Source organism: Necator americanus, chromosome V (genome assembly GCF_031761385.1).
Source record: "Necator americanus strain Aroian chromosome V, whole genome shotgun sequence".
In the NCBI taxonomy this organism is placed as follows: Eukaryota; Metazoa; Nematoda; class Chromadorea; order Rhabditida; family Ancylostomatidae; genus Necator; species Necator americanus.
In genome coordinates, this window is record NC_087375.1 from 1,218,505 (window position 1) to 1,246,402 (window position 27,898).

Here is a 27,898-nt window from a genome sequence, read left to right on the forward strand (position 1 = left end):
AGGTGAACAGAACGGGATCTTTCCTGGGCCATCCACTACGTTGAATCTTCAAGAGGAATGTCGCGCTTGTCGAGTAACACCATTTATCGTGAACCGAATTCTTTTTTCTTCGGTAGAAAATTGATAACTATGCGGTGAGACTGTTTATGTAGCCAACAATTTCTGATAGAATGCAAATTCCTACCTTATCAGAAAAAAGACTTGGCGGTTTACAATGGATGGAAACGTGAATCCTCTTTAATTGAGAGGTTGGCAGATGAGCTCGCAGGTCAAAGTAATGACAATGCATCGTCCGTTCTTAGCAAAAATTCCATGCGTGATCAAGACAACTAACTTTTAACTCGCTCTCTCAGAACATTGATGCATTGGAAGGCAAATATTGCAGTGTCGACGAATCACTGCGTTTTGGAGAGTTAAAAAATCCAAATATTTATTAGAATTATACGATGTATCTCGGCATAGAAAGGAAAGCATAGGCAAATCAATGACAAAGTGAACTGATCAAAGCAAATAATTGAATGATAACATCAAGAGTAACGACGTGATCGACCCGAAAAAATGAAGCCTGAACATCATGAAGAGGAACTGAGATGAACAGCGTTTCCATCACTCTTGAGTTGGCTACAATTACTCTCAAACAGAACATTGTCTTCTGTGAACCAGAGATTACACGAAAGCAAAAAAAGACAACAAGAAACAAATCGACACGATGTTAAGGTCATCAACGGGTTTAACTAGACTCAGGGCAGGCAACATATGAACAAGGCAGAGACCAAATTTATAGAAATCAATTTCAGCGAGTGATACTGGCACCATAGAATTGTCAAATTCATAAAACAGGCAATGACCACAACTAGGTTCAGAAGCTCTATTTCACACTAGTTTGCCGGGCGAAACTTGCTAGTGGAAGAAGTTGGAGACTCCCATTACTGATTTGAAAATTGGAAATCTTGAATGTACAGTTAACGTATTTATCTACATGAAAGCGACGACAAAATGCATTACACAGAAGACTGTCACATAATTGCACAACAGCCTTTATTTTCCCGTGCTTTGCTTTGCACGTAGTTCATTTCACGGACGATTTCAGCGAACGTCACGTTTACGTTGTGGTTATTTTTTGCCGAACATTCGGTGAACGGACATGACCAGTATTCAGCTGAACAATTCAATATAACGTGACGTAATTTCTGTCAACAGAAACTTCAAGTAACGTTCATACAACAGAAAAAAAGAACCGCCGTCTTAATTGATTGTGAAAATTATGGGAACTGTATCTTTTCTATGTGCTGCTTAAAACCTCCAAGAACGTTCTGTAGAAATTTTAAGTTTGAAATTGTTTAGTGAGCATAACTTACTTCAGAAAAACATTTTAAAAAAAGTTCCTAGAGAAGATAAGCTGTCTCTAGATTCCAGCTGAGTCTATGGTTATAAAATTGAGTTGCAGTATCGTCAGAAACAACGGAGATCGCAAAGGAGTTAAGAATGCTAGTAAAATTGCAAGATTAGAGCCGGTGGACCAGGAAACAAACAATTTATTGTGCAATCCATCTTGGAGTTTTACGTCCATGCCCGAACTGTTAGATCGCTTTTGGAAGTGAAAATGGCCAAACAAAGTGAATTGGCACGCTGCTGTACGATGTGCCCAATAGTGCATAATTTGAATAAATAGGACATGATAACAACATTCCAAATCCACTTAGGTGTCCCTAAACTGCTTCTAAAATTATTACTACATTTAGATACCTCGAAGACGTATTATAATGCTGTTTACGAAAAATTGGAAATTCGATTATACTATACGGTTACATATGAACGAATATGCAATCCAGACAAGACAAACAGTCTCACGCGTAAGGAATTACATTGAAAATAGGTTAAGAAATTAAGAAAATAGAAAACCGCCTTTATATTCGATAGCAGAACCTCGAACAACTAACTATAGCAAAAGAAAATAGGCTCATTCGGTTTTACGGAAGCAATCACAAAATCAACCACAGCAACAACTTCATTACTCGTACTTTTTGCTCACTGCAAACTGGGTCTAAACGTGGAATTTTTGTAAATTTACAGTTGCAATCTTCCCAGGGAAAATGACAAGATTGGAAATGATCAGAAAAGCGTCACCTTTTTAAATAAGTTTTTAGATATGCTCCCGAATTTTTGCAGTGAATAAACAAGAACAAAAACGACGAAAAGGAATTTGATCTAATGAACCTCTTGAACGAGTGCCAAAACATCACACTTCCAAAACATGTAGAATAGCCAGTTTTCAACGTATCCACTGTTATTTTCTTCACTACACAAAGCGATCAACTGCGAACAAGAAAAAGAAATCATTTGAATTGCACCCACCTAGGGCAATGCCCTCATCGGTTCTCACTTGTCGCTGATGTTGAAGATCACACTTGTTTCCTACTAACAAAATCGGGACCTGCTCCGTTCCCTTAATTAAGTTCATTCCAACGTAAGAAAAAAAAAACAGAAAAGAAAAGTAAATAAGGAATTACCTTGACCCGTACGATTTGTTCCCGCATTGTTTTAATGTCATGAAAGGTTTGCTGACTTGTGATTGAATACACAACAACGAATCCCTCAAGAAATAATGTTGTGAGAAAAATTCAATAAGAGAAGAAGTAGCTACCTGCCCATTTTTGATATACAAATCTCGCATAGATGAAAACTGCTCCGTTCCAGCAGTATCCAATATTTCTAAAACGCAAGGTTGGCCGTCAACCTAAATATGACGAAAATACAACATATCAGAGATTTAAAGAAATTAGAAGTATTTGGAGGGCTAACCATTACTTGCTTCAAATGTGACGAGAAGTCTTTGAAATTCACTTGTCACAGGCTTACCTCAATTTCCTTCCGATAGAAATCTTCTATAGTAGGATCGTATTTCTCGATGAATGTACTACTAACGAACTGAACAGTTAATGCCGATTTCCCCACACCTCCGCTACCCAACACCACCACTTTGAATTCACGCATCTGAAAACGAGTGATTTCTTAGAACTCTAGTACAATTAAGCAAGTCAGCTTGGAATCGAAAAAGGAATTAAGCTTAAAATAAGAAAGTAATAATGATATGTTGGAAATGAACAAGAAGAAGGAAATATTTGTCAATAAGCAGACAGTTTAGAGCAGGGCTCGGACGACAAGCAGTTGGAAATAACCAATAAGCAAAACAAACATCAACAGAAGTAAGTATGACAAGAATTCACTAGCACAAGATGATACTGACGAAAAGATTAATAGACAATTAGTGAGTGCTACTCTTCATATAACTACTGCTTCCCTTAAAATCCCTGAACAAACTTTGAACGACATCAGCATGATAAGCAATAGACGGATAACAAAGATAGTCTCGTCAGTAACGGCAGTCTTCAGATCATGTCGTTCTGACATATGAGAATCAATAACTAAAGAATTTTAGGACCTGTGCATCGAATAAATTTAGGAGCTTTATCAACGAAGTGAATCAAATAATATAATATCCAAGTCTTGGAAAAATCAAAAAAGTGCAAATCTGGAATAAATCAACGAAAAAACTAAGGTCAAGTCTAAGAGCTGAAAACAAATACATCCATCAAGATAAGTACTACAGACTTCACAAGGACGAAATTCGGCGAAATATGTAGTTTCCAGGTCGTGAAGCCAGAAAGAAAATGGATAATGATATCGTAGAGTTCTTTGCAAGAAATAAAACGAAAACATAGTTAAGAAAGGATAGAAAGCTGACAAGAGCACGGAAAAAACGCGACTTCAGGAAAAAAAAGTAAAAAAAGAAAAGAAGTAATGTGCGAGGACCGAGTACGACCAATATAATCTTCCTCGCATTTTAACGTAACACTGAAGAAGAAAAATCGAAGATTGTGCACAGCCTTGCACAGTTCTTCCACGAACCAGTCGTAGTTCCAGGGGATTCGCTGGAAAGTCAATTTACAGAAAGATCACAGCAGTGTACAACGCGCGAAGACGAGAATCGACCACTTCTTCTCGTATCTCGCGCGGCAAGAGACGCGGCGGTCGCTCACGACTGCACCGCGGTTCCGTCTCCGATCAGCGCTGAAAAACCGTGTGTGCCATTGAAAGCCCACATTCACGGATCTGAGCTGTCCGAGGTCAAGTGGCATCTTCAAATGAATGCCATTACTTCAAGATTTGAGTTCTCTACCAGCTCCCAATGGTAGTGACCAGCTGTCATGCGAGATAAGTTTTAAATTCATCAGATTTTCTTCATTGACACTAATTTCATAGGAAACTGAATTGAATTAGAGCTGAGGGGAACACAAACCACTAAAACACACCACGGCGGCAGATTTTGTTTCCGCGGCCGCGTCGTAGCAGGCCACATTGGAGCGGAGCAGCCTCGGCGCGGGCTTCTACTGCTTATTATTCGCAATTGTGAGGACATGTAAGGTTTGTCCTTGCTTCATTTTCTGTCGTTTCTTCGAATGTCATTCTTCTCAGCACTCTTGCTTCATTTTTGGTACGCTGTTGCTCCTTTTCAAACTTATTGCTACGTTCTTTATGTTCTTCTACAAACTCCCGTTCTTTTCTCTTCACGTATGCATTTCATCTTCTGCTGTCTCTTCAGGGTCGTTCTTTACGTAAATCTAGCTCTACTTTCGATGTATTTCTTAATTCAAGTTGATTTCTATGTTGTCTACACTTAAGAGGTATGTTTTTTGTGTAAGCTCCTGCTGTTTTCTTTTCATGGTATCAGATTTTTATCTCTCTCGTTTCTTCAGAGGCGTTCCTTACATCAGTCTATTATATCATCAGCCGTGAAGAGCGACTCTGAAGAAGGGACGGAAACTGAAAACCAGACATGAAGAGAAAACAACATGAGTTCATAGAAGAAACATACCTTCTCCATGTTAGCAACTCGCAATAAACTTGAATAAACAGCAGTAATGAATCAGAGGTAAAGATAGACTAAGAAGCAACGCTGAAGAAACGAGAAGAAGATAAAAATCTAATACCATGAAAAGAAAACAGCAGGAGTTTACACAAAGAACATACCTCTTAAATATAGAAATAAACTTGAATAAAGAGCAGTAATGTATCGAAAGTAAAGTTACATTTACGTAAAGAACGACTCTGAAGAGACGACAGAAAATGTCAGAAAAGAAATGCATACGTGAAGAGAAAAGAACGGGAGTTTGTAGAAGAAACACCTCTTTGACGTTAGCAACGTAACGATAAGTTTGGAACGGATCAATAGCGTACCAAAAGTGATGCAGGTCTGTTGAGAAGAACGACATCGAAGAAACGACAGAAAATGAAGCAAGGATAAAGCTTTACATGTCCTCAAAATTGCGAATGTGAGCAGTAGAAGCCTGCGCCGAGGCTGCTCTGCTCCAATGTGGCCTGCTGCGACGCGGCCGCGGGAACAAAATTTGCTGCCTTGGTGTGCTTTAGTGGTTTGTGGCTCACAGTGGAGTGGGCCCTTATTTCTCTTATTTCTAACTTACTTTCTTCTCTTAGTAACTTGAGTTTACGTGTCATAGATCCTCTAGGACTAATGCTTAGGCCTTAGGGCCCCGATTGATTTGATTATTTACGTCGAGGAAATGCTCCCCTCCAAACGACACTTTACCCTAGAATTGTTCATACTGTTCAAAAGAAAATCCATTCAAAATATTCAGTAAAAAAGCCGACTTTTTGTTACTTTTTGGAATTTAACTTTGTTTGTTTGCTAGCTCATTCTTTTACTCTGCTCTTATTCTTTTGTTCAACTCAAGAAGTTTCAATCATTTCATCAAATGAGCCTACATAATCCAATTTAATGTCGTTTAGCCACAAAAAAAAAAAAAAACTTCTGGGTTAGAATTAAGAGTACACCAACTGCTGAGGAGAAGCAAAAACTAGCCTACAGTTAGTGACTAACCCTCTGAGAATATCGTTGATAGGAATATTTGCAAATCAACCGTTAACTACAAATTATGTAGATATCGTTCCCACAAATCCACAACTGAACTTCGCGTGGTGTCCCATCTCTAGTTTCCTGTTTTTCTCTAAAGTTACACATCATTTAATTAGCGGTTGTACAGTTCGGGATGGAATTGCATTGAAGAAATTAAATTATGTCGAAATACAATAAGAAAACCTTCTCCGACACCAAGTATTTCAGTACTTCTCCTTCCACTCTTTATTGATTGCCAATATCGATCGGTTGACGCATTCCAACCACCAGGTAAGTTCAGGTGGGCGCACATGGATCCCCCAGTATTCTTGTGATAGAAAGAAACAAAGAACTGAACTGGTAAAGTACAGCCCATTCTGCGCTCCAAGCAGTGAGGTAGGGGGCTATGGCCCCTTTCGTTCCCAACCGCTAGCTCCACCGCACCGCTTCGGGCTGAACTGCCTACGCGATTGCACCGAACTTCATCTTGGTTTGACCGGAGTATAGGATCGTGGTCACTGCTTGCCTTCCAGCCGATAGTAAGGTTGTGTGAGGTCCCACCACGCAGATATTAACTGCAGATCGGTCAGCGAAACAATGAAGCACAAAACAGAGAACCCAGATTCTCAGTAGGACTGCGTTTAGGTCTGATATTGTAGATCAAACGTCTGAAAAAAACTTAGGGAAACACGGACCTATTGTACATATAGTCGGGTCAAAACGACATGAAGTACAGTGCAGTTGCGTAGGCGGCTGCGCTCGTAGCGGTGTGGTGGAGCGTGAAGGTTAGGACTGAGTGACGACTCCTGCTACACTACCATTCATTGCTGCAGTTCGCGATGGTCCCAGTTCGATTCCCACCGCTATCTCCACCGCGCCGCTTAGAGCGCGCAACCGCTTACGCAACTGCACCGTGGTTCATGTCGTTGTGACTCTATTATATATTTCTATACATAAGAAAAGGACATTATTCCCCCCACACACAATATAGTTTGGACATTTTGTCTTATGTTGAAATAATCGAAATGCTAACAAATACAGCCTGGAACTGTGATGGACTTGGGTGACACCGGTACATTGTTCGCGAACCCTAAACTGATAAACATCTCAGAATCCATAAGAAACTAAGGTAAGTAGAGAAGGTAAGAATCCATAAGAAACTAAGGTAAAGAGTCGGACCAATGTGCGGAGTCACGTTTTCTATTGGATGAGTTTTGAGTGTGTTGAGTTATGTTGATTGTTGAGTTTTAAGTAAACTTCTCGAGAGTTACCGTTCCTTCCTAACAGTAAATATATGCGCGGCTTCAAGAACTAAAAGAACGGACACAAACGATCATTCGGAAGTTTTGCTATGGAATATTTTTTTATTTTATGAGCATATTTTCTACGCCTTCCACGAGTTTCGGTATTGATTAAGAGCACTTTCCTAGATTAGGACTACGAGTACACTAAAAAGAAGCAATGGACATCCATATTCAGGAAAACAACAGTGCTTTTGTTCTTTGTCCAAAGGCGGACTTTGTTCACGAGAAGCAGTTGTGAAAGAAACCTGGAAATACTCTTCCAACCATAGATGCGATAGTCGGAGCCGGGGCTCTGACTCCCCTTCACTTTTGGGCTGTTGGGGAAACGATCTCCTTCACTTTTGGATGGCTGGCGAAAGGACCCCCTTCAATTGAGCTACACCCCATGGGCTAAACTCCCTTCACCTGAGGAGGGTCCGGTTCGACCCTATAGCACTTATGCTTCCAACAGTGAATTACCCTTTTTAAATGTTGGGGTTTGCAAAAATTTCCTTTCTTTCGGTTCTCTCCTGAACGAATAAGGCTCATGACGTAGTTTACGAGTAACCTAGACGGTCCTATCCAGTGTCCTAGACGGTTATCATTATCAGTAAATTCAGAAATCACCTGGAGCGGAAGGGTAGAACTGATCAGCTGCTTTAAAGTAGCAATTAATTACAGCCAATGAATAGAAGAGGAAGAATAGAAATCATGTAAAATGGGTTTCATCGGGTACAAATGATTACTTTATAGAAAAGAAAAGTGATTCCTCGGTGCTCTTGATCCATTTATTTTTCGGAATGGGTTTTTCACGCTTCATCATTGTCATTTACGAGGTACGTATGCAATCTACTCATTAAAAGAAAGCAAAGCACCAAAGATTTCCACAAATGTTTTAATTTAATAAATTTTTTTTTTGCTTTTAATCGAAAAAATATACAACACCTCATTTTATGAGAAGATAAAGAAAAACATCCTTGCATCCCACTTAGCGTACGTCATAACGGTTCCCTAATGCTCTGAAAAAATGGGGACATAGCTGCTGGATTTCGATTTACCAGTGACAATTCCTCAAAATTCGTCTAGAACTACTTAAATTGCATTTCTAGGTGGTGCAATTTCCGTGAGAAGAGAGGCTTTCGACGCATTTCAGCTGGAGCGCTTTTTTTTGTGAATTTCATCAATTGACCAGATGAACGAGACATGAATTTTGTAGAAATTGGCTCAACTCGGCATCATTTTCTTTAGAAAACTCTATTCTTCATCATACAAACGTACGTAGATATCTCTGCACAGAGTGATAACTCAGCTTCTGTCCAAGGACTACTGTACATATGTCTAGGACTATTACAGTAAAATAGAAACCTCTTCACTTGTATGAAAACATAAACCAATTCAAGATTAGAGAACAATGAATTAGAATTTCTATTTTATTTTAAAATTTCCAGTTAAAATTGGTCCTACCTTCTCTTGTCTCTGTTACAGTACCATATTATTATTCAATTATAACAAATAAAGTGAGATTCGGCATTTTTCCGTAGTACATATGCACTCTAAAGTCATTGTATAGGCCGACAAGCGTTCCAGAACCTCAACGACTACGAATTCCAGTAAAACGCATTGGCGCATCCCAAGTGGATTGATACGCCAGTGACTTTTATCCTTATTTTTTATCGTAGGACAGGAGTCCCCGAAAAGCCTTTAAAAAACTTTTAAAAAACCTCTTAGGGAACCTCAGAAACTTTGAAAACTTTGAAAAAAAAACACTGAGGGAAATCTTGGTCAACGTAATTTCCAATCTCTGCCCCTATCGTAAACCTACAAACCAGCTCCGAAGTGAACAACTCCAAAATATAGGATGATGGGGGGATGTCAGGGCTACTACCTGTTAAAATGTGAGAAAATGAAAGGAAATCCTCTGTTGAAAATGTATTTTTGCTTAGAAGTTCTTCTAAGTAGAAGTTCCGTTTCCTACACGATCGATCGGAGGTTCGAGTCCGCCCTAGTGCTCACCAAGCCTTTCATCCCTCCGGGGTCGATAAACTGGTACCAGACTTGTCTGGGAGGATAAAAACACGGACTTGACACATCGGCTAGCCACCGCAAGTCATTCTATAGGCCAGTTACGCGGTCGTGAACCTCCAACGATTCTGAATTGAAGGGAATGTGGGGGCACATCCCAAGCGGATTGATTAACGCCAGAAACTTCATCCTTTTTAGAAACATATGCGCTTCCACTTCAACACTCGCGAAAAAAAAAAACTAGAAACCGATTATCATTGAAAGTGCCTTCCCTGAAATGTGACTAGAACGATGCGCTAGGAAAGACAGAGCAAAAAGAATGAAGCGAAATGATTAAAGATTGTGATTTTAAGGAAGAAGTACAAGCAAAACAAAACCTCAAACGAGCTAACAGTTGTAATGTGGTTCCTTTGTTTCATGTGTTTCGATGATAAGTGCAAATGAAGGTGCGGAGAAAACGTCAGAGAACGGAACGACTGCAATCGACGATCGGCGGAAGGAGGTGCATGGCGAAAAACGTTGGATCGCATTTCACGCAAACGTTTAGACCAGTCCGTTCTTCGTCAAACATCGAGATGGATGGATAGCGTTGCCGAGAACAGATACAAACCTCCGGGAAAGCTAGGAATTGGAAAACGCTGCTCACGGTGCTAAAAAGTCATCTGTCCAATAAAATTTATTCAACTAGATAAACGAGGTGTTGGATATGTAGGCGTGATTGGTTGGTTATGCTGTCATCCGGAACACACCCACATGTGTCCGATGAAACATTATCCGTGGATAAACGGCTCACACCACGGAAATACGCATCCGATCCACAAACGTTGCGTTTGTTGCGTTGAAACACTATTCAAATCCTATTGTATAATATGGTTAAGAAAACAAGGAGATGCGGATTGGTTCCATTGCTATTTTTTAAAGACAAATATATCGAAAGATGTTGGCCTAGATCCCGCCTACACGAAAAACATCCATCCAATATCTAACGTCAATTCATCAAAAATTTCTCGCAATTTCTGGGTCAAAGCGGTTTTGCGCTTTGTTCTGCAGTGTCCATCCTATTCAGGATATGTAAGATTTCTGATTTCTGGTAAATCTGAAACTATTCTGAGATAGAAAACTGTAATTTTAAATTAAGTAAGCTGTCACCAGAGGGAAGAAAGGAAAATTGGGAGGAAATTCCACCAGAGACGTCACGCGTTACGTGTCGCATTCCAATGTCAGCCACGTGCTTTTCAAAGTGTACTCTGACCGTCTGACACGTCTTCTGTCAACACCCTATGTCGAAACAAAAAAAAAAAACACTGATAAACATCCTTAGATTTTGTTTTGTTTTGTGTTCACTTCTCTCAAGCTTCAATACACGTTACATGGAACAGAAGATAATCCTGCCCATACCACTAAAAAAGAACGAGAAGAGAGGAGAATACTAGAATCGAAAACACACATTTGAAAAAAAAAAACACAACAAATGATGAGGACGGCTGAGAAGCACGAAGGTCCCCCGAGACACAAAAGTAAGTTGGAAGTTGAGAACGATATTCAATACAAATAAACTATTAACTTATTCTGGAAGATATTCTTATTATTCTTATTTATTATTGTAACTTATTCTGGAGTTAGTTATTATAACTTATTCTGGAAGATATTCTTAATCTATATTTAAAATTTGGAAATTAATGGACTACGAATTAAATTTTAGACTACAATAAATTAAGTAATTAGTTAAAATGTATGTGTTCATTGTTTGTGTGACCTTCCACATTTATTCAATATTTTTTTTCTAGATTTAATAATTTGTAGATAAGAGAAATGGTCTGCTTGAAAAGAACATATCAAGAGTCCTCTGTAACGATTGGAAATGGTTGCATTGCATACAGAACTCCGAGAAAAAATGTTAAAGACACGTATGGACCTAGGTGTTACATCTTTTTTTTTTATTTGGAGAACAACATCAAAAAACAAAAAAAAATCACAAAATAATATATTATTGTATTATATATTATATTACAATACATTATTATTATTATTATTATTATTATTATTATTATTATTATTATTATTATTATTATTATTATTATTATTAATATTTTTGCAGATACGAGTGTGAACGTTCGGCTGATGCAGGACATCAGATTTTTTCTGCGGAACGTTTCGTACACTCTCACTGATCAAATAGAAATTAAATGCAGTGTATTTTCCAAATAAATTCCCCACACCAGTTACATGTAGTGATAAAATTAAATTTGTATTTTTTTCTAACGATGATTCTTTCGTCTTTTTTGTTTGTAAGAAAAAAGAAAGAAAAAGAAAAAAGAGATTTGTTAGAAATGTAAGCATTCATGAAATGATGAGTGTGTTCATGTTATTATATTTTCAATGTTTTTATCCTCCCAGACAAGTCTGATACCAATTTATCGACCCCAGGAGAGATGAAAGGCTTGGTGAGCACTAGAGCGGATTCGAACCTCCGATCGATCCTGGAAGAAACCAGGAAGCGGAACCTCTAACGGCTACACTACACCCGCCCACTGTGAAAGAATAAGCTCGTTAAATAGCACCGTTATTAAATAGCATGATACATTCTAGGGTGGGCTTTTCTCCTCGAATCCACATGGAAGCGTTGTCTAATTTAATTAATGTCTGAATATAGTTACGGAATTGCAAAAAACTAAATTTCCGGAAGAAAAAAGTCGGAATTCGAAGAAAAAGGAAGTGAGACAAATTTATCACTCATCATTGAGAATTATAACTACTTTATCTACTACTAATTCCATTACTCTTATACTTTTTCATAGCTGTCTTCATTTATTCAATGTGATGATTCCTAATGTTGAAATTTGAAAAAAAAAATTATGCATCAATCTAGTAGTTCCAAAGTTCCTGAAGGATAATTCATTTTCAGAAAAGTAAGAATCATTCCAATCACGACCTAACTTCAAGCGCTGTTTGTAGGACAAGACTGTTCTTTTTGTGGCGTAAAAATAAAAAAACCTCGAAATCGATAGGAATTCAAGATATTTAAACGAGCGAGTAGAAGAAGACCACCTGTGGAGCCGGTGCAGCTGTGCCGTGCGTTGCGCCTAACGTTTTATTAGGTTCCTCTGAAGCAGATGTGAATCCTTATGCGCTGCAACCTTCAGGTCACATACAGGTCTACGCATACGCAAACAAAAAATCCAGTCATGGCTGGGAGAACTTTCAAGTAGACTACGTTATCGGGTCGGGTTGAGAAGAAAAGACGAAATACATTAGTAAATTAAATCGAGGCGAGGTCTAAAGTAGGCCAAGCGTGCAGACATACGAACTAGAATTGGTTCGAATTAAATTTCCGTCTTGTGTGCAAGTTCGAAACAGAAAAGAGAGAGAGAGAGTAGCACAAATGACCTCAACCATCAATCAACAAGCCGGAAAATTAAATAATTCTTCCTGACATAATCAACCTTTAGAAAAATGGCTTATTAAAAATGGTAGTGAACAAGAACGTCCGGAGATCTCGATTTAGGCACCATAAGTGTGGAGCAGTGAGGAAGATACGTAGGTGGGATACGTAGGTTATTACATATATGATCATATATTATTACATACTTTGCTCTGTCATTATATATTATAGTATATGATGGAGAATTTAGGGCGGGTGTAGTGTTGCGGTTAGAGGTTCCGCTTCCTGCACGATCATGGTAGGTTCGAATCCGCCCCAGTGCTCACCAAGCCTTTCACCCATCCGGGATCGATAAATTGGTACCAGACTCGTATGGGAGGATAAAAACAATGACTTGACCCATCGGCTAGCCACCGCAAGTCATTGTATAGGCCAGTTACACGTTCGTGAACCTCAAGCGATTCTGAATTGAAGTGAACGTGGTGATGGGTCCTAAGCGGATTGATTAACGCCAGACACCTTATCCTTTACCCTTTATAGTAGAATATTTATCTAACACGGTAAATGGTAGTTTCGGCACGACATACGATAAGGAAGAGTACGCTACGATGGAATTCTACTGAAAAGTAAATTCTCGTTCCCCTTTTTTTTTACATAACTTGAGGAATAACTTACAGTCTACTGTGTTCCAAATAAAAATCAGAAGCTGAAGAGTCACTTGCAGAGAAAACGAGAAACACTGTTATTACTGGGCGGGTGAAGGGTAAGAACATCTCAGCCCTAAAGGAAAAACTAAACCATATTAATTAAACCAGAATAGAGTTGATGAGAAGCACTTCGTAAACGTATTTCTGTTGTAATCTAATAGAACATGGGACGGAATGTTTGGCGAGAAATAAGTCCCTGTACCTATGACATTATGGAAAGCCAAATCCATCTAAACCTATAAAAAATGACTGTATAAAGCAATGAAAACGCCAAAGGAAACAAGGTTCGAAAGGTTGGGTAAAATTGTAAAATTGGACCCGTTTTTTTTAGAAGACCCTCAAACCCCTCCTCCACATCCATTCGGATGGAGTACCAACCAGAGTGGGCTTGCTTAGGCTTAGCTAAGGCTTATTTTGCCTTAGGCGAGCAAGTATCTCTACAGATTGCGCATTTTCGGCCCGGTTTGGGTGAAATTATGAAAATTGGACCCGTTTCCTTCAGAAAACCCTCAAACCTCTCCTCCACATCCATCCAGATGGACTACCAGCCAATGTAGAATTGAAGAGAAAAGGAAATTTATGATGGCCTTGCCAGCCAGGGCCGTGTTCGAAATCACAATGTTCATTGAACACGAACTGCGTTTATTGAGATTCACCCGTTCTCAGTCGCTCTATCAATTTCTGTTAAGCGAAAATCGTTTATCAATCATATTGACCTCAAAACCAACAAAGCACCGGCTAACCAGTTCACGCAAAAGGTACATAGTTCGTATTAATCGAACATTTGAAGGATTATTTCATCAAAATTAAATTAAATCAAAGAAATAGGTCAACATCGAATAACACATGCAGTGGAAAGAAACCGTCGAGGACAAAACGGAGCGGCGGAGCGAGAATTTGTTTGCATTGCCGAAAAAAAAAATCGTGTGCTCGCGAATTCTGGTGGACTGGAGAGGATTGCGAACACAAAACGAAAGAACGTGAACCTCTTAGGTACGCAAAATACGAAGCTTTCGAGGTTCCCGTAATGATCAGCCATGTACTATTACTTCTGATTGTGTATATTGATGGTTATGGGGACTGGGAAGATTTAAATTTTTCTTTTCCCAAGTGGGGAACAATGGAAGCAATCGAACGACAACGACCGAAAGAAAAAAGAAAAGCGATAGCCGGCTAGACGCCATTCGTTAGAAAAAACCAAAAAAAAATCAATTCAAATCTTCCTCATTTAGCAATTCCCAGGTATCCTAACTTTTCCTAACCGACGCGTAAAAAATCCATTCTAGGAAATGTAAAATGTTATATGCTGACTATCCGCGGGAATACGTTCGTTTCTTCTGAGTTGGAAATGACAAAGTAATTTTTTATGATATTCATAAAAAATGATTTTCACCATCTTGTTGATTTTTATGATTCTCGAAATGAGGTCACAACTTTAAATAGAGCACTTTTTTTTCAGAGAGGTTTCCAGTGAGATTTCCAGAAATCCAAACATCCCCCATGTGCATTTTACGCCAATCGAACGCCACTCTGCACATCATTGATAAAATCAAGTGCACTTTTGCATAAATTTGCATTTTTGCATAAATTAATTTAGCGCACTATCCAACGCATTCTAACAATCTACATAGAAGAATTGGGAACTGTTAGAGGTGACTAGACACGATTCGCCCTACAAATAATTATTTTCAGGACATTCCTTGAAATTCCTTCGCAGAAAAAGGTCACTGTTGAGCAGCGGAACTAGATTAGTGCTTGCTTTGCAGTGTTATCTACTTACCACAACGACAACATTACCAAGAAATTCAAAAATTAAAGAAAAAATTCAAAGATGATTGTATCCATTTTTTCTATCTTCTTCCTAAAAAAGGTAAGGTATTAGAGAAGATAATGACAGTGCAACAAGAAAATTTTGAATATGCAGGAGGGAACAAAAGCAGATGACGAAGCATCTCGAACATAATTTGCAAGTTAGTAAGTAAGTAAATAAAATAAGTAAGTTGAACAAAGTTTTTAGAACAAATTCCGCTCAACTAAGCGTTCCATCGGTAATTTTAACTCATGAGATAACTTTCATTCTTGCTGAGTTTCGATATCCATGTCGGAAACGGTGGTTCCAGAAAAAAAAAAACAGACCGAGATGCTCCAATATTGCCAAGTGACACTTCACTCTGTCTCAATCGAAGAAGAAAAAAGAAGTTTAAAAGAATTTTTGTCCTTAATGCAGTGTTAATCGGCAACCTCTACAGGTGATAAAATATAAAACTCGGTTAATATGTTCGATTATTCGAAGAATTTTTGATCATTCAAGCCTGAAAAACGCGCAAGGATTCGCGTGTTCGAATAAACTGCATTCATGAGGTATCAGGTGATGTCAGAAAACTCATTCTCTTGCATTGTTTTTCTGTCACATTCGTCGAAGGAGTTCGTAAATAAATTATATATATTTTGAATAGCAAGGAACAATGGGCAAGAAATGTGGATTGAAAGACTACTTCTTTGTGGTTTGTGGTGGAGAGAAAGTGCAATGTTTGAGTTGTTAAAGGCATCACCCCAGGAATCTGAAGCTGAGGTGATACGGATTTCAGGTGGAGTATTCGAATACAGGATAATTATGAAGAGGGGAGTGATTCCGTCCATTTCTTCCTAATTCCTGTAGAAAAAAACGGCCCGGAAGATGTGTGCACAGAGCTGGCGCGCTCCAGACGAACTTTTTGTAGAAAATAGTGCGCCGGAACGCTCGAAGCCGTATCTTCCGGGCCGTTTTCTACGGGAATTAGGAAAAAATGGACGGGATCACCTCCTCTCCATAATCTACTATCCCGTATATGAATACTCCACCTGAAATCAGTACCACCTCAGATTCGTGGAGTGATGCCTTTAAAGCTTACGTCAGTCAGAGTAAGTAGATTCTGCCGGCGACGAAGCGAAGCGAGGAAGGGAAGTGGTCTCCCAAAGTGCTACTGATCGGATACAACATCAGTGTGGAGCGCGGAAGGGTTTCAGCCCGAAAAGGCCTTTAAAGTGTTCAGTCAGCGAGTCAATAGTCGTGTTTGCCTGTGTGTGCGTGCGTACGTGTGGTCACAACGCGATTAGGCTCGTTTGCCACGATTCACTCAGTGCACGATAATAAGATCACTAAGCTATTCACACAGCGCACGAAAAAAAAAAAAAAAAAAAAAAAACGTAGTGTCGCATTTTATCGTCGTCTAGCTCGGTCGTTTCGAATATTTCGACGGAGAGTGAACCAACACACTGCGCTAAGCGCACATATGCGCTAGATCTCATCAGCAATTAGAAATCCTTTGGGAAAAAGGATTATACATCTGCAGGACGATCGAGGCTAGTGGGTGCCGTGGAGGCAGCGCCTCTTTTCGAGCCGGTGAAGACCTATTCACATCACTTAGAGGACAACACAAGAGAAGAATAAATCCCGAGAAATAAGCGAAGAATAAAAAGCTAGATATTTTTCGTTTTGATAGATATTTTGTGGCGCCAAGGTTTTGTTCATTTCATGAAATTCCCCATCCCGCTATGTGTCCTCCGCCGCAAATTAGCAGAATTCCTCTGACGATTGAAGAAGCACAAAAGGACTCTGGATTAAAGTGTAGTTTCGGGAGAAGGGTGGCGCGCTCAGTCGCGCTTGTTTCGGGAGATAACTAAATCAGTCGCAGCTCTAAGGTCCAAAATGGAAGAAAACGGCGGCGTCACTGATTTGTAAGGGAAACCTTCTCTCTGAAAAACTTTCTGGAATATTTCTCTTCGTGCTCTTCTCAAGAAGTTGTTCGATTGCGATCACCCACACCTAACAACACATAACATCTGTGCTTTTTTTGGACATTAAATTCCATTAAATCCACGTTTAAACTGCTGTAAAGTACCAATAATTAAATTCTTCTAAATTTTTCTTTTAAAGATTTTTGTAAAAATTTGACTAAGCGCGATGTCGAACCTGTATCTTCACATTTGATATTGTATTGAAACAAAAAGCTGATTTTTCAGTTTTTTCTTCTTTGTTCTTCTGTAATTCGACCTTTGTGCCTGACTTTTCTCCTTTTTTAGTTGCATTATGTGCTTTGATCAGTAGATTAAAAATATTTAATTGATTTTAGAATAAAAACGGAAACATTTCAATATCAATGTTTCAACAACACATCAGGAAATTTGCTCCTGATTTTTGGTGTTTCTTCGCTTTTGTCAGCCACCGAATTTCACATTTGCCATTTGTTACTCAGCTAATTTTTGATTATTTAAAACACATGAAATTTTCAAGATATGGAACTGGCAGCAAGACCGAGAACTGTCGGTCCGAACTCTGTGCATATTAGACATCCTAAAGTCATTTTTTTGTCAAATTGAAAGAAAATAACTTCTTAATATGCTCATATTCTCAGATAATACAGTAACCATAATGATCTACCATCTAACTAATCGCCAATCCAGCATATGTCGAATGACAATGGAAATTTCTAACAAATTGAGAAGTTGGTCAAAGTTCCGGCACTGCTAATAGATCAGTGATTTATGAAATCCAGGATCCAGAATCCAATGATTTCGTTCCGATGTATTTTCTTATAGGAGTAGTCATGTAATAAACAGAAATGAATGAATGAGAAATATTTTTATGAACAATTTAACGACTTTAAATTTTCTTAAACGCGCTTACTTTGGTGCAATCTATGAGCATTTAGTGTGTGACGATCAATTTTAATGCAAATGACACGAATTAATAAAATAATGGAGTTCATTCCTAACATTTCTAAAGTTTACTAGGCCACTAGTTTACTGGAGTGTTGAAAGATGAACTCAAAAAAGAACGACAAAATCAACGAGAAAAAAAAGCTTCAAAAGGACGCCAGTTGAGATGAAATTCATCGAAAAAACTGACCTAGTTGATATCTTGAAAGAAATCAGGCAGGTAGTTGGATTTGCGGGAGGAAAAAAAACGAAAACGGAGGAACAACAATACGAGATAGAATTTCCCCCTCGACATATGCTTTTCTTGTAGCTGTAGCGAATTTCCAGAGGTATATCCCCACGAAATTTCCGCATCACCGTGAACGAGCAAAAAAAGAAAAAAAGAAGATATTTTGGCTTGCTGATGAAAAAAAGTCAAAATAAATAAGATAGAGGATAAAATATGGATAGTTTCGCCTCTACCTAGACGACCCATTTTTGGACTAACCTTCCTTGAAGCTCCTCAGTAGAGGAGGAACGCCAATCCTAACAAACCAAAATTTAAACATAATCAAACAATTAATTAAAACAATGTAAAATAAGCAAAATATGAAGACAAAATTAATTCTAACTAAACTAATTGAAGCAATGGGCTGACTGGGCTCCGTTAATGAATCAAACAAAAAGTGGAACCGATAGTCTCCGTCGTCCAGAACGCTGTTAAACGCAAGGAAAAGCATTGAGAGACAGAGAGAGAGAGAAACAGCGAGCGGCTCTATACCGGCCGAAAAACACATGAGTCAGATCAAACAAACAGGATGATCTGCAAGCAACGCGGGAGCGCCGGTGTGGACGGCGCCGACGAGCGCACACACACGCGCGCGTATTGGAGTCACATACACACGTCGCAGCAACGCCTCCGTTCACGGGATGCATAACGACCGCATAAGGGGGGAAATACGATCGCGCACCGCGCAGCAGAACCAGAATCGTTGAGGCGTAGAAATCGAATACGAAACGACAAGGCACGTCGTCCACGTACCGCTCGGCTACGAAATCTCCTAAGTGCTCAAATGTGAATTCCTTCTCTTTGGTTTGAACGGTGTGATCTCCGGTGAAAAAGGTGTTTCTCCAGAGTTCTGACCAGGATTTCCGCTAGCACTACTAAAAAATCCTTGGTTAGAGCAATAGATTTCCAATAACACGCTGAATTTCATTCGAATAGTAGACAGTGGACATCCACTTACAATAGTTCAGTAGATCTGTGTTCAGAGTTGTCTATTAAAGGCATCACTCCACGAATCTGAGGTGGTACAGATTTCAGGTGGAGTATTTGTATACGGTATAGTAGATTATGAAGAGGGGGTGATTCCGTCCATTTCTTCCTAATTGCCGTAAAAAACGGCCCGGAAGATACGGCTTCGGGCGTTCTGGCGCACTATTTTCTACAAGGAGTACAACTGGAGCGCCCCAGCCTTGTGCGCGCGCCGCATCTTCCGGTCCGTTTTTTACGGCAATTAGGAAGAAATGGACGGAATCACCCACCTCTCCATAATTTACGATTATAGAGAGTGCCTTTAATGCCTTCTAGCTCCACCAATTTAAATTCGTTAACAATACATTCGAAAATAACAAACCATAATAAGATATATTCTCTACATCAGTTTATAGGGTCAACACTAAGATAGTCCTCTCGAGAGAAATCTTACTTATCTGGACAAATTGGGATTTTCTACAGGTGATTGCTATGTACATAAGTGGGCGCGATGCAAGAGAAAATGATCCAACTTTGAAAACGACTGACCTTGAAGCGCACTATCGTAGAAGACGTTTTGAGTTGATAAAATCGGACAAATACGGTCCGCAAGAGCAACATTTTGAATTAGAGAAAGAAATTGGAACATTTGACACAAAATCGGTCCTAATTTCATGAACAAAAAAGAAACGCATGTGACGCAGTCGCGGGACGAGTCAGGAATAGTTCTTGTTAGAAATTTCTTTTTAGCTCAAGTTTCCAATGGAATTTAACTTGCATGTATGATCACAAAGCTATTCTTAGCTAAACAATAAAAAGAGCTTATTGTGGTATTAGAGAAAGGAGGTCCGAATAACCACAACCATTTCCGTTTCTTTGAAACATACGTTCCACGTGCTGGTAATTCCAAAAAATTTTGCGTAAAAATCAATCTGTAGCTGAACTTGAAGGGTATGATGGTCATAAAGAGAAAATATCATATAACGTTTATCTGATAGAGGATCGGTGTGCTAATGATAGCGAGAGAAAAGTCCGATTCTCATAGGCATTCAAGAAATGTGCGCCGCTAGATTAAGGTATGTAGATAATTTCTCTCTTTGTGGTACATTCGGAGAGATTCTCACGGCAACATAATGATCGAAAGACTGCTGCTTATTCTGCTGAAAAGGAATTTTCAAGAAAAAAAAACAACAAAAAGCTGTTTTCAGGAATTTGATCGGTTGATTTACACAGAATCCCAGGTAGTCCGTAAGCATAACTATAATACACAATTCGTTACTTTTCAGATTAAGAGTAATTTTCATGAAGCGCGAGGCAGAGGATGACTCAAGTTAGGACGGGTTTTTATCCAGAAATGAGATCAGAGATTGATTGTATACTACTTTTTAAGCAGAACCAAGATTGTTATTGTTCTTTATCTTTGAAATCAGAGAGAAATCCTTGAAATTAGAGAAATAAATGCACTCCAAATCTAAATTTCTTAAAATAATTGCGGTGTTCGACCCTGACGCGCAACAATAAGCTCAGTTAACTTGTTTCAGAAGTCAACAGCGTAAAAGAAGTGTTTGCACGTCTACAGTGAAACACCCTGGACATTGGAAAATTGAGCAAAAACACATTATGAACTCGTTTTCCGAAGCACGAGTATTGTTTAGTTTGTCACAAACAACCACTTGTAAGGTGACAGTGAAATTACTGAGATTCAATTTTGATTTGTAATTTTTGATCAGTATTATCATTATTTTCATTATTATGTGAAATTAAATAAATAACAAATAAATTAATAAAATATAAAATTATTATTATTCTACAATTGTTTTTATTATTATCAGTTAACTATTTTGTAACTATTATCTTTTCTATTTTTTTTAGAGTTCCATCACAAGTTTTTTTTAGGTTAAGCTTCTTCGCATGCTATTCGCATATTTTTCATTCTCTTCTGGAATAAGGATTATAGAGTCGTAAAATACTTCCAAAATGAGCAGAACGGAGGGCACAGAAAATTGTTCTGAAACTTACCACTTTGGGAAACTACAAAGAACCAGTTTGGAGCGCTAATTCAAAACTGAAAGTCACATGCGAAGTGTTCAAGGCAAGATTGTATGCGATAATATTGCTGAAGTGTGCGGCATTTCAGATCTATGCATCCTCAGTGATATGAAAAAACATGTATATCTGTCGAAGATTATGTTCTTTGATTTTTTATAAGTATACGGGAAAAAAGATGCGAAACAAAACCAGGAATAGTGGAAAAGAGAGGCGAGGAGTTGGTTGTAGAACAGAAAGAAATTATCGTTGAAGAACGAGAAGGCGACAATTCTACCTTGATTTAAAATGTTCTACGGGAATAGGAACAGACTTCTTGTGCATCTTTTAGTGGAAGGAGCTAAAAAAACTCATGTTGTAAAGCAGATGCCGTAAGCTAACAATGAAATCGCCATCTTCAAAGCCCAAGAATCTTTATTGTCAAAAAAGAGGGTTCCACGGACTCGAAGGACTTCAAATCGTTGTTCCTTACACTGGAAGTTTTGAGTTCAGCTAGCTAGCTAGCAGTGTGAGGAAAGAGATTTTAAAAAGTTGTTAAGAAGTTCAAAATCACAGCATGAACAAATTGTAGAGTTCTTCTGTCAAGAAGCCGCAATTAATTGTAATTGACCCAAAAAAGTTTGAAGACGTCCTTCACTGGAAGTAAACTGTCGGCAAAATCCAGTTTGAATGTTCCCCAAATTTAAAACTGACGCGTTTATGAAGAAAACTATGAAATCTTTCGTCTATGCCTAAAAATTCTGAAGAAAAAAATGAAGAAAGGGTTGTTAGAAAAAACACAATTTTAATTTTGTAGAAAATGTCACGACTATTAATTTTTGTTGATCAGTGAAGGCGAGCGAAACGAACACCACAAAAAGTCGGAAGTTCGGCTTTAGCCGGACGTTCAAACTGGTAACTAATAAGCAAGCAACTCAAACCAAGATATTTGAATGAATTATGTTGTCTAAGTCTAACAGCAACGACATGGAGTAGCACTTTTTCACATTTTCCAGCAGAAATAACAGAGAAAACGACGAAAGCAGAGAGCGGATGGCGAAAATGGAGAGAGAAAGATGAAAGGAATGTGGGCAGTGACAAGAGATCAGTCAACATTTAATCGAAACATAGGCGCGACGAAGAATCGAAACATGAATGCAGATGTGAAATGAGAACAAAATGAATACGATTTCTGTGGAGATGACCCTGTGAAATTGTTAATTGGGATATTTGCAGAAAGGGAAAGGATTCTAAGAGTGCTCGGCCCGCTCATTATCGTCCTTGAAGAAGAAAATCGAAGCGGAAAAACGTTTTCGCAAACGAACACAACATCATTAAGGAATGAGGACGACTATGACACAAGGTTACCTGTTTCGATTTTTCTGTAACTCAAACTAATTCCTAGGTTTTATGTAGTAACAGGGTAGTAACGTATTGCGTTGAAAAAAATCGTGGATAAATGCGTCTTTTTTTCTAAAATTTCTTAGAAGCTAGTAATTCCATACTATTACTTAGTTCTGACTTCTACTTTCGAGAATTAAAAATTCACAGAAAAAATTTCCATAACAATTTCAATCCTTATTTATAGCACAAGTAGCAAATTTCATGGGTAATCAATCTTGGTCTCTGCCATGCTGGGCATTTCGAAAAAACGCCTGTTGATTCCACTGCTGTTCCTTCCTGCTCTAGGACACCTACGGCAAAATATAAAATCAAGTTTGATTGTTCACCGAATATAGGACTGACGAGTTTAAGGAAAAACCATAGAATCTTTAATCTATGCTTAAACTTTGGGGCAAAAAAAAAATGAAAAAAGCGTTTATAGAAAAAAAAAACAAATCTAATTTTACAACAAAAAAAGTCGCTGCTGTTATTTCTTATTAGTCGGTGAAGGCGAGCGAAGCGAATACAAAAAAAAAAAGCCTGAAGTCCGGCTTTAGCCGGACGTTCAGGGTTATATGTATCTGTATGTATGTGTTAGTACTGATTACAGGAGCGAGTGTACCACAGTCGGTGAGAGATCGTCTCAAATGGAACAGCGCATCTCTATTATCTATTTCTGTAATTAACAAAACTACAAGATGATATTCTACAAATGGTGGTTCACACCCTGCAGAACATATTTTTCTCTGTCTTTATAGGTCGATAGGTTACACGCTGCTCAGATTAAGGAACATTTAATATTTCGAGGAGAAGATCCAATTCTAGTTCGCCATAGATCTCCACTACTAAATAATGTACATTGCGAACCCATGAAAGAACTTAATAGGGATGTACAGAATTAGACAGTTCAACAGGCTAACGCATATACAAAAATCATTAAGTTAGAGAAAGATGCCAAACCTTATTTTCTGAATACCTAACAAAAAAACCTACGTTGTTCTTTCTTCTTGCAAACAATATCACCAATCAACATGTGAGACAAACTTTTCGTAGTAAAAGGTTGTCAAGACGGAGTATTGGAAAAAAAATGCAGGCTTTCAGTACAGGATGCAAAAAACCCAAGAAGGACAAATGACAAAGTTCTAATTCATCGAACCGATATCACATTCTCAATAAACACTAAAGAAAAGATTGCATGAGAATGAAAAGACTTTGATATATATTAAAATGACTAATACGACTTTTTAAAAATAGAAGGTGGTTCTATTGAAGGTAGATGAAATACATAGCATTACGTTAGCAACACCTGCGATAAATGAGGTCGTAATGGCCTGGGCGATAAAGAAGCGTTATACGTGGAACTTCTTTCTCATCAGGAGGAAAGTCATAGAACAATCCACCATTTGGAGCGGCGTTCTGATCCATGTATTGCACACGAACGCTTTGCCCTAGATAGAAAGTAAAAGATGAAAAAGCACCACTAGTGGTAACAAAAGGTATGAAAGCACCTATGGCATTCACAAGTCCAGTAACGGCAAGATGGTCCGCGTCCTTCCACATCGACTCGATTTCCGTAATGCAGTAGTCGGAAAGACTAACGTTTTCTATGAATGGAGCATACTCTTCAGCATTTTCCTTCAAATATCCAGCAGTTATTAGCCTAAAAATGCAAACATGTGGTTAATATGTTACCATACACGGACATATAAGTAGGTTGATTGTAAAAATGAGATCGGAAGAGTAAAGAAAATCTCTGAATTTGCAGAAGCAGAGGTCAATACAGGAGAAATAGATTTTCTGAGGCTTCAATAAATTCCAGATATTAATGGCGTATGGTAATGACCAAGTTTGACAGTGAAGTAATACTTAACAGAGAAAGTTTTCATAAAACCAATTCCACGACATTTTGACAGCAGAGTAATGCGTAAAAGAGATAGAAAGATGATTTGGCGGTTGTATATACGCATTTACGTGTATATGTATGTACAGTAGGGTCAAAACGACATGAAGCACGGTGTAGTTGCATAAACGACTGCGCTGGAAGCGGTGCGGAGGAGAAAGCAGTTGGAATCGAGTTGCGACCACTGGGAACAGCAGTAAATAATGGTGCTAGCAAAGGTCCTCCTTCGATTCTAACCACTGCGCTCCACGCCGACGCTTCGAGCGCAGCCGCTTACGCAACTGCACTTTACTCCATGTCGTTTCGACCCAACCGTACCCGTATACATGTGTAAGCAAGTACTTACTACGAATGTATTTAAACACATAATACTTAAGTGATTACCTCAAAAAGATAATAAGATAGTTCGCTTCATTATCGTCGTTAAGATCTTCGAAGACTTTTTTGCGATCGACTTGGTGAGACCAAATAGGAGTCATCCACTTGTAGAACTAAAGATGTTGTGAATGAGGAATAAAACAACTCTAAAAACTTTGACGAAAGAAATTATACAAACCACTTCACAGAAGTCATTTGTTGTGAAATCTGGGTAACCGAGTTTGATAAGCCGATCCTGCCATCCTCTACACACTTCCTCAAATCTGAAAATTAAGATCGTATGCAAGCAATTAAACGTATAAAGAGAACTTAACATTCCTGAAGAAATGTACGGAGCTGTGGTTCTATTACAGAAAACTAACACCATGCTCATACTCAACATAATGGATGAGTAACATGATTATGAATTTCTAATGCTTCATCTTTCATAGGGTCAGCATACCCTGTCATAAACTGTCTAGCCACGCGCACCTGAAGATAAGCCGAAGATGCATTATTGACTGCTCAATTTACCGCTAGCAGAGCGTTTTTGATATACCCGTTTACCTTGGTTATGGAAGAAATTGGGCAGATGTTATCAGAACTAAGGGTAATATGCTAAATCACACATGTAGCAAACAAAGCACTCTTCATGAAGAACGTATCCTATTCATTAAAATATATTAAAATCTGGCGCATGAACGAGAGTGGAAGTTTGGAAATTGTCGTGACATAAATGGAAAGTAATTCCTAAGAATAGTCTTTAATTTCTAAGAAAAGAATAATCTTAAAAAAGCGCCTCGAAAGCAAGTGAGCACAAGGCTTGCAAAAGATTTAGAAGTCCGCTAGGAGGCTATACCTTCTGCTTTGCTCATCATTACCCAGATATTTTTTTTTGTTGGAAAAAAAGATCACTCTAGCACCAATAGCATCTCACGATATTCTAACCCTATATAGTAGGGTCAAAACGACATGAAGCAAGGCGTCGCCGAATCGAACGTCCGAATTGAAGTCAAGTGTGTTACTACATCCACATGCATTTTACTTTTGTCTGTTTTACCCTAACTCAAACTATGAGCTACCATGAAATCAACATAAGCGTTATTTCACTGAATCCTGTATTTGGGAATAGGCACAGAAGTTTTTCACCAAGTCACACCAGAGCTTATGTTATCTCAAAACACAGATTGTTAATCAACTCTGCACAATACCCGCCCCTCAACGCTATAACTCTGTACTTCCAAACTGACAAATCTCTTCATTCCCTATTCAAGGCCGTTCTTCAACAGAGAATAATAAAAACTAGAGAGCGAAGCCGTCAGAAACAGGAAAAAACCGATCCTCTTGTATCATTTTCTTTCCCTTACAGTATTTTTACACCAATTCATACGTCTTATTAGAAAGCAAGACGTATGATAAGATAAGCAGATACAAAAGGTAACAATTATCAAACCTTACTAAAGAAGATATATGAAGTCACCTTGAACACTCTTCGGAATCATTCAACATCAGCTCCACCTGAGCAACCAATACTGCTCGATAGAAACAATTGCCATCTCGACGGATAAGACGTACATCACTGTATGTGTCTAGCAAGTCCTAAATAAGGTTGTCCATTGATGTGATAGGTCGGAGCCGAACCGTTCCTACGTGAGGTTTACCGTTTGCGTTTACCCTGTCTTGAACAGTTCAGAGTGAAGAGAATCATCGACCGGGGTGGGGTATCAATACTTTTATCAGAAACATAAAAATGCGCAGCTTTTCCATGAAGAGCGGGAGCATGCTATCGCCGGCATGAAGGGACCCCTTCACTTGAACTGCACTCTATGAGCTAGACCCCCTTCACCTGAGGATGGTCCGTCTCCTCCCTATCACACCTATGGCTGAACAGATTAGGTCAAGGGAATAACGTCGTCAACCACCCTAAAGTGAGGAGGAACCGGAGCATCGGCTTCGACCATTGCACGAATGATCATGTCGATAACACATAAATCTTAACTAGTACCCACCTTAGCTTTAATGTAAAACTCTCCGCTCTTGATGGGATCATACTCCATAACAACTACTTCGAAGGGCACACGATCACCCACAAGCGGCACTTGCTTTTGCTAAACTAGAATTAATGAACGAGTTTGTACGTCCGATTGACGCTGTAAAAGGATATGCACCACTCTTGGAGTATTTTTGTATAAAATCATGATAACTGTTTTCGGAGCAGTCTCTTTCCGCGAGAAATCCTCTCGCGGAGAGAGACTAAAGCTACTTTTCACTAGAAGTTAGAGGAAAACAGCTATGAATTCCACAAATTCTATGTATTGAATCATTAACAATTGTCCCACTTATAACAATTCTAGCATCACAATTCTTTAACATAAAAATAGAATATTTGGCGAAAGCAAAAGGTGTACGTAGCATCATAGTGTATCTTACCCTATGCATCTTAGTGTATCCGTATTCAGAACATTCTGCCGCCTGAGTTAAAAACACATTCAAAAATGGTCCGACTTTTAAGCGCTAATGAGGCTATCCCCCTCTGCTAAGAGGAATGGTGAGGACTTCGTTTCATAATAACACCATACACCGTTATTATATTAGTATGACATCACGAAGACTGGACAAAAAAAAAGAAGAAACGAAAACTAAGCATTACCTCCTCCTCAATTCGACTAAGTTGTGCTTCAGTCAGCTCATTGTCTCTTTGAGTATCCTCGAGAGTTCTCGGTGAAGGAACTACAATTTAAAACGAATAAGTTCATAGAAGGAATCATTCTGAATATGTACAGAAGTTAAATACCTTCTTTTACTTGTGAGTTTACATCCCTTGCAGTAGAATCTATGTCGGTGTGTTCAGAACTAGAGAATGTTTCGACACCAGTCATACCGAATCAACTGTGCAAATTTAGAAGAATCACATATGCGAAAAGGTGAGGAAAAAACAGGCATAAAACAGCTCGAGTTCCAGAGAAGAATGTATTTGAGAACAAGCTTTTTCT

General features: G+C 38.7%; 3 protein-coding genes across 3 annotated transcripts; 1 reads left to right on the plus strand and 2 right to left on the minus strand.

Annotated features, from left to right (window-relative positions):
• Window positions 1-1,016: 1,016 nt before the first annotated feature.
• Window positions 1,017-2,994, minus strand: RB195_012626 (uncharacterized protein; the record flags this gene model as incomplete). The annotated part of the gene is made up of 5 exons (XM_013436216.2): window positions 1,017-1,159; window positions 2,356-2,446; window positions 2,511-2,594; window positions 2,645-2,737; window positions 2,860-2,994. 5 exons carry the CDS (start codon window positions 2,992-2,994, stop codon window positions 1,017-1,019), a joined length of 546 nt encoding a protein of 181 aa, XP_013291670.1.
• A 2,378-nt stretch (window positions 2,995-5,372) lies between these two features.
• Window positions 5,373-7,042, plus strand: RB195_012627 (uncharacterized protein; the record flags this gene model as incomplete). The annotated part of the gene is made up of 3 exons (XM_064202086.1): window positions 5,373-5,432; window positions 6,143-6,205; window positions 6,956-7,042. The coding sequence occupies 3 exons, from the start codon at window positions 5,373-5,375 to the stop codon at window positions 7,040-7,042; spliced, it is 210 nt and encodes a 69-aa protein (XP_064057967.1).
• A 16,902-nt stretch (window positions 7,043-23,944) lies between these two features.
• RB195_012628 (uncharacterized protein) lies at window positions 23,945-27,784 on the minus strand (the record flags this gene model as incomplete). Its single annotated transcript, XM_013436217.2, has 8 exons — window positions 23,945-24,096; window positions 24,157-24,308; window positions 24,933-25,039; window positions 25,105-25,189; window positions 26,386-26,504; window positions 26,915-27,013; window positions 27,556-27,635; window positions 27,700-27,784. The coding sequence occupies 8 exons, from the start codon at window positions 27,782-27,784 to the stop codon at window positions 23,945-23,947; spliced, it is 879 nt and encodes a 292-aa protein (XP_013291671.1).
• Window positions 27,785-27,898: the final 114 nt, after the last annotated feature.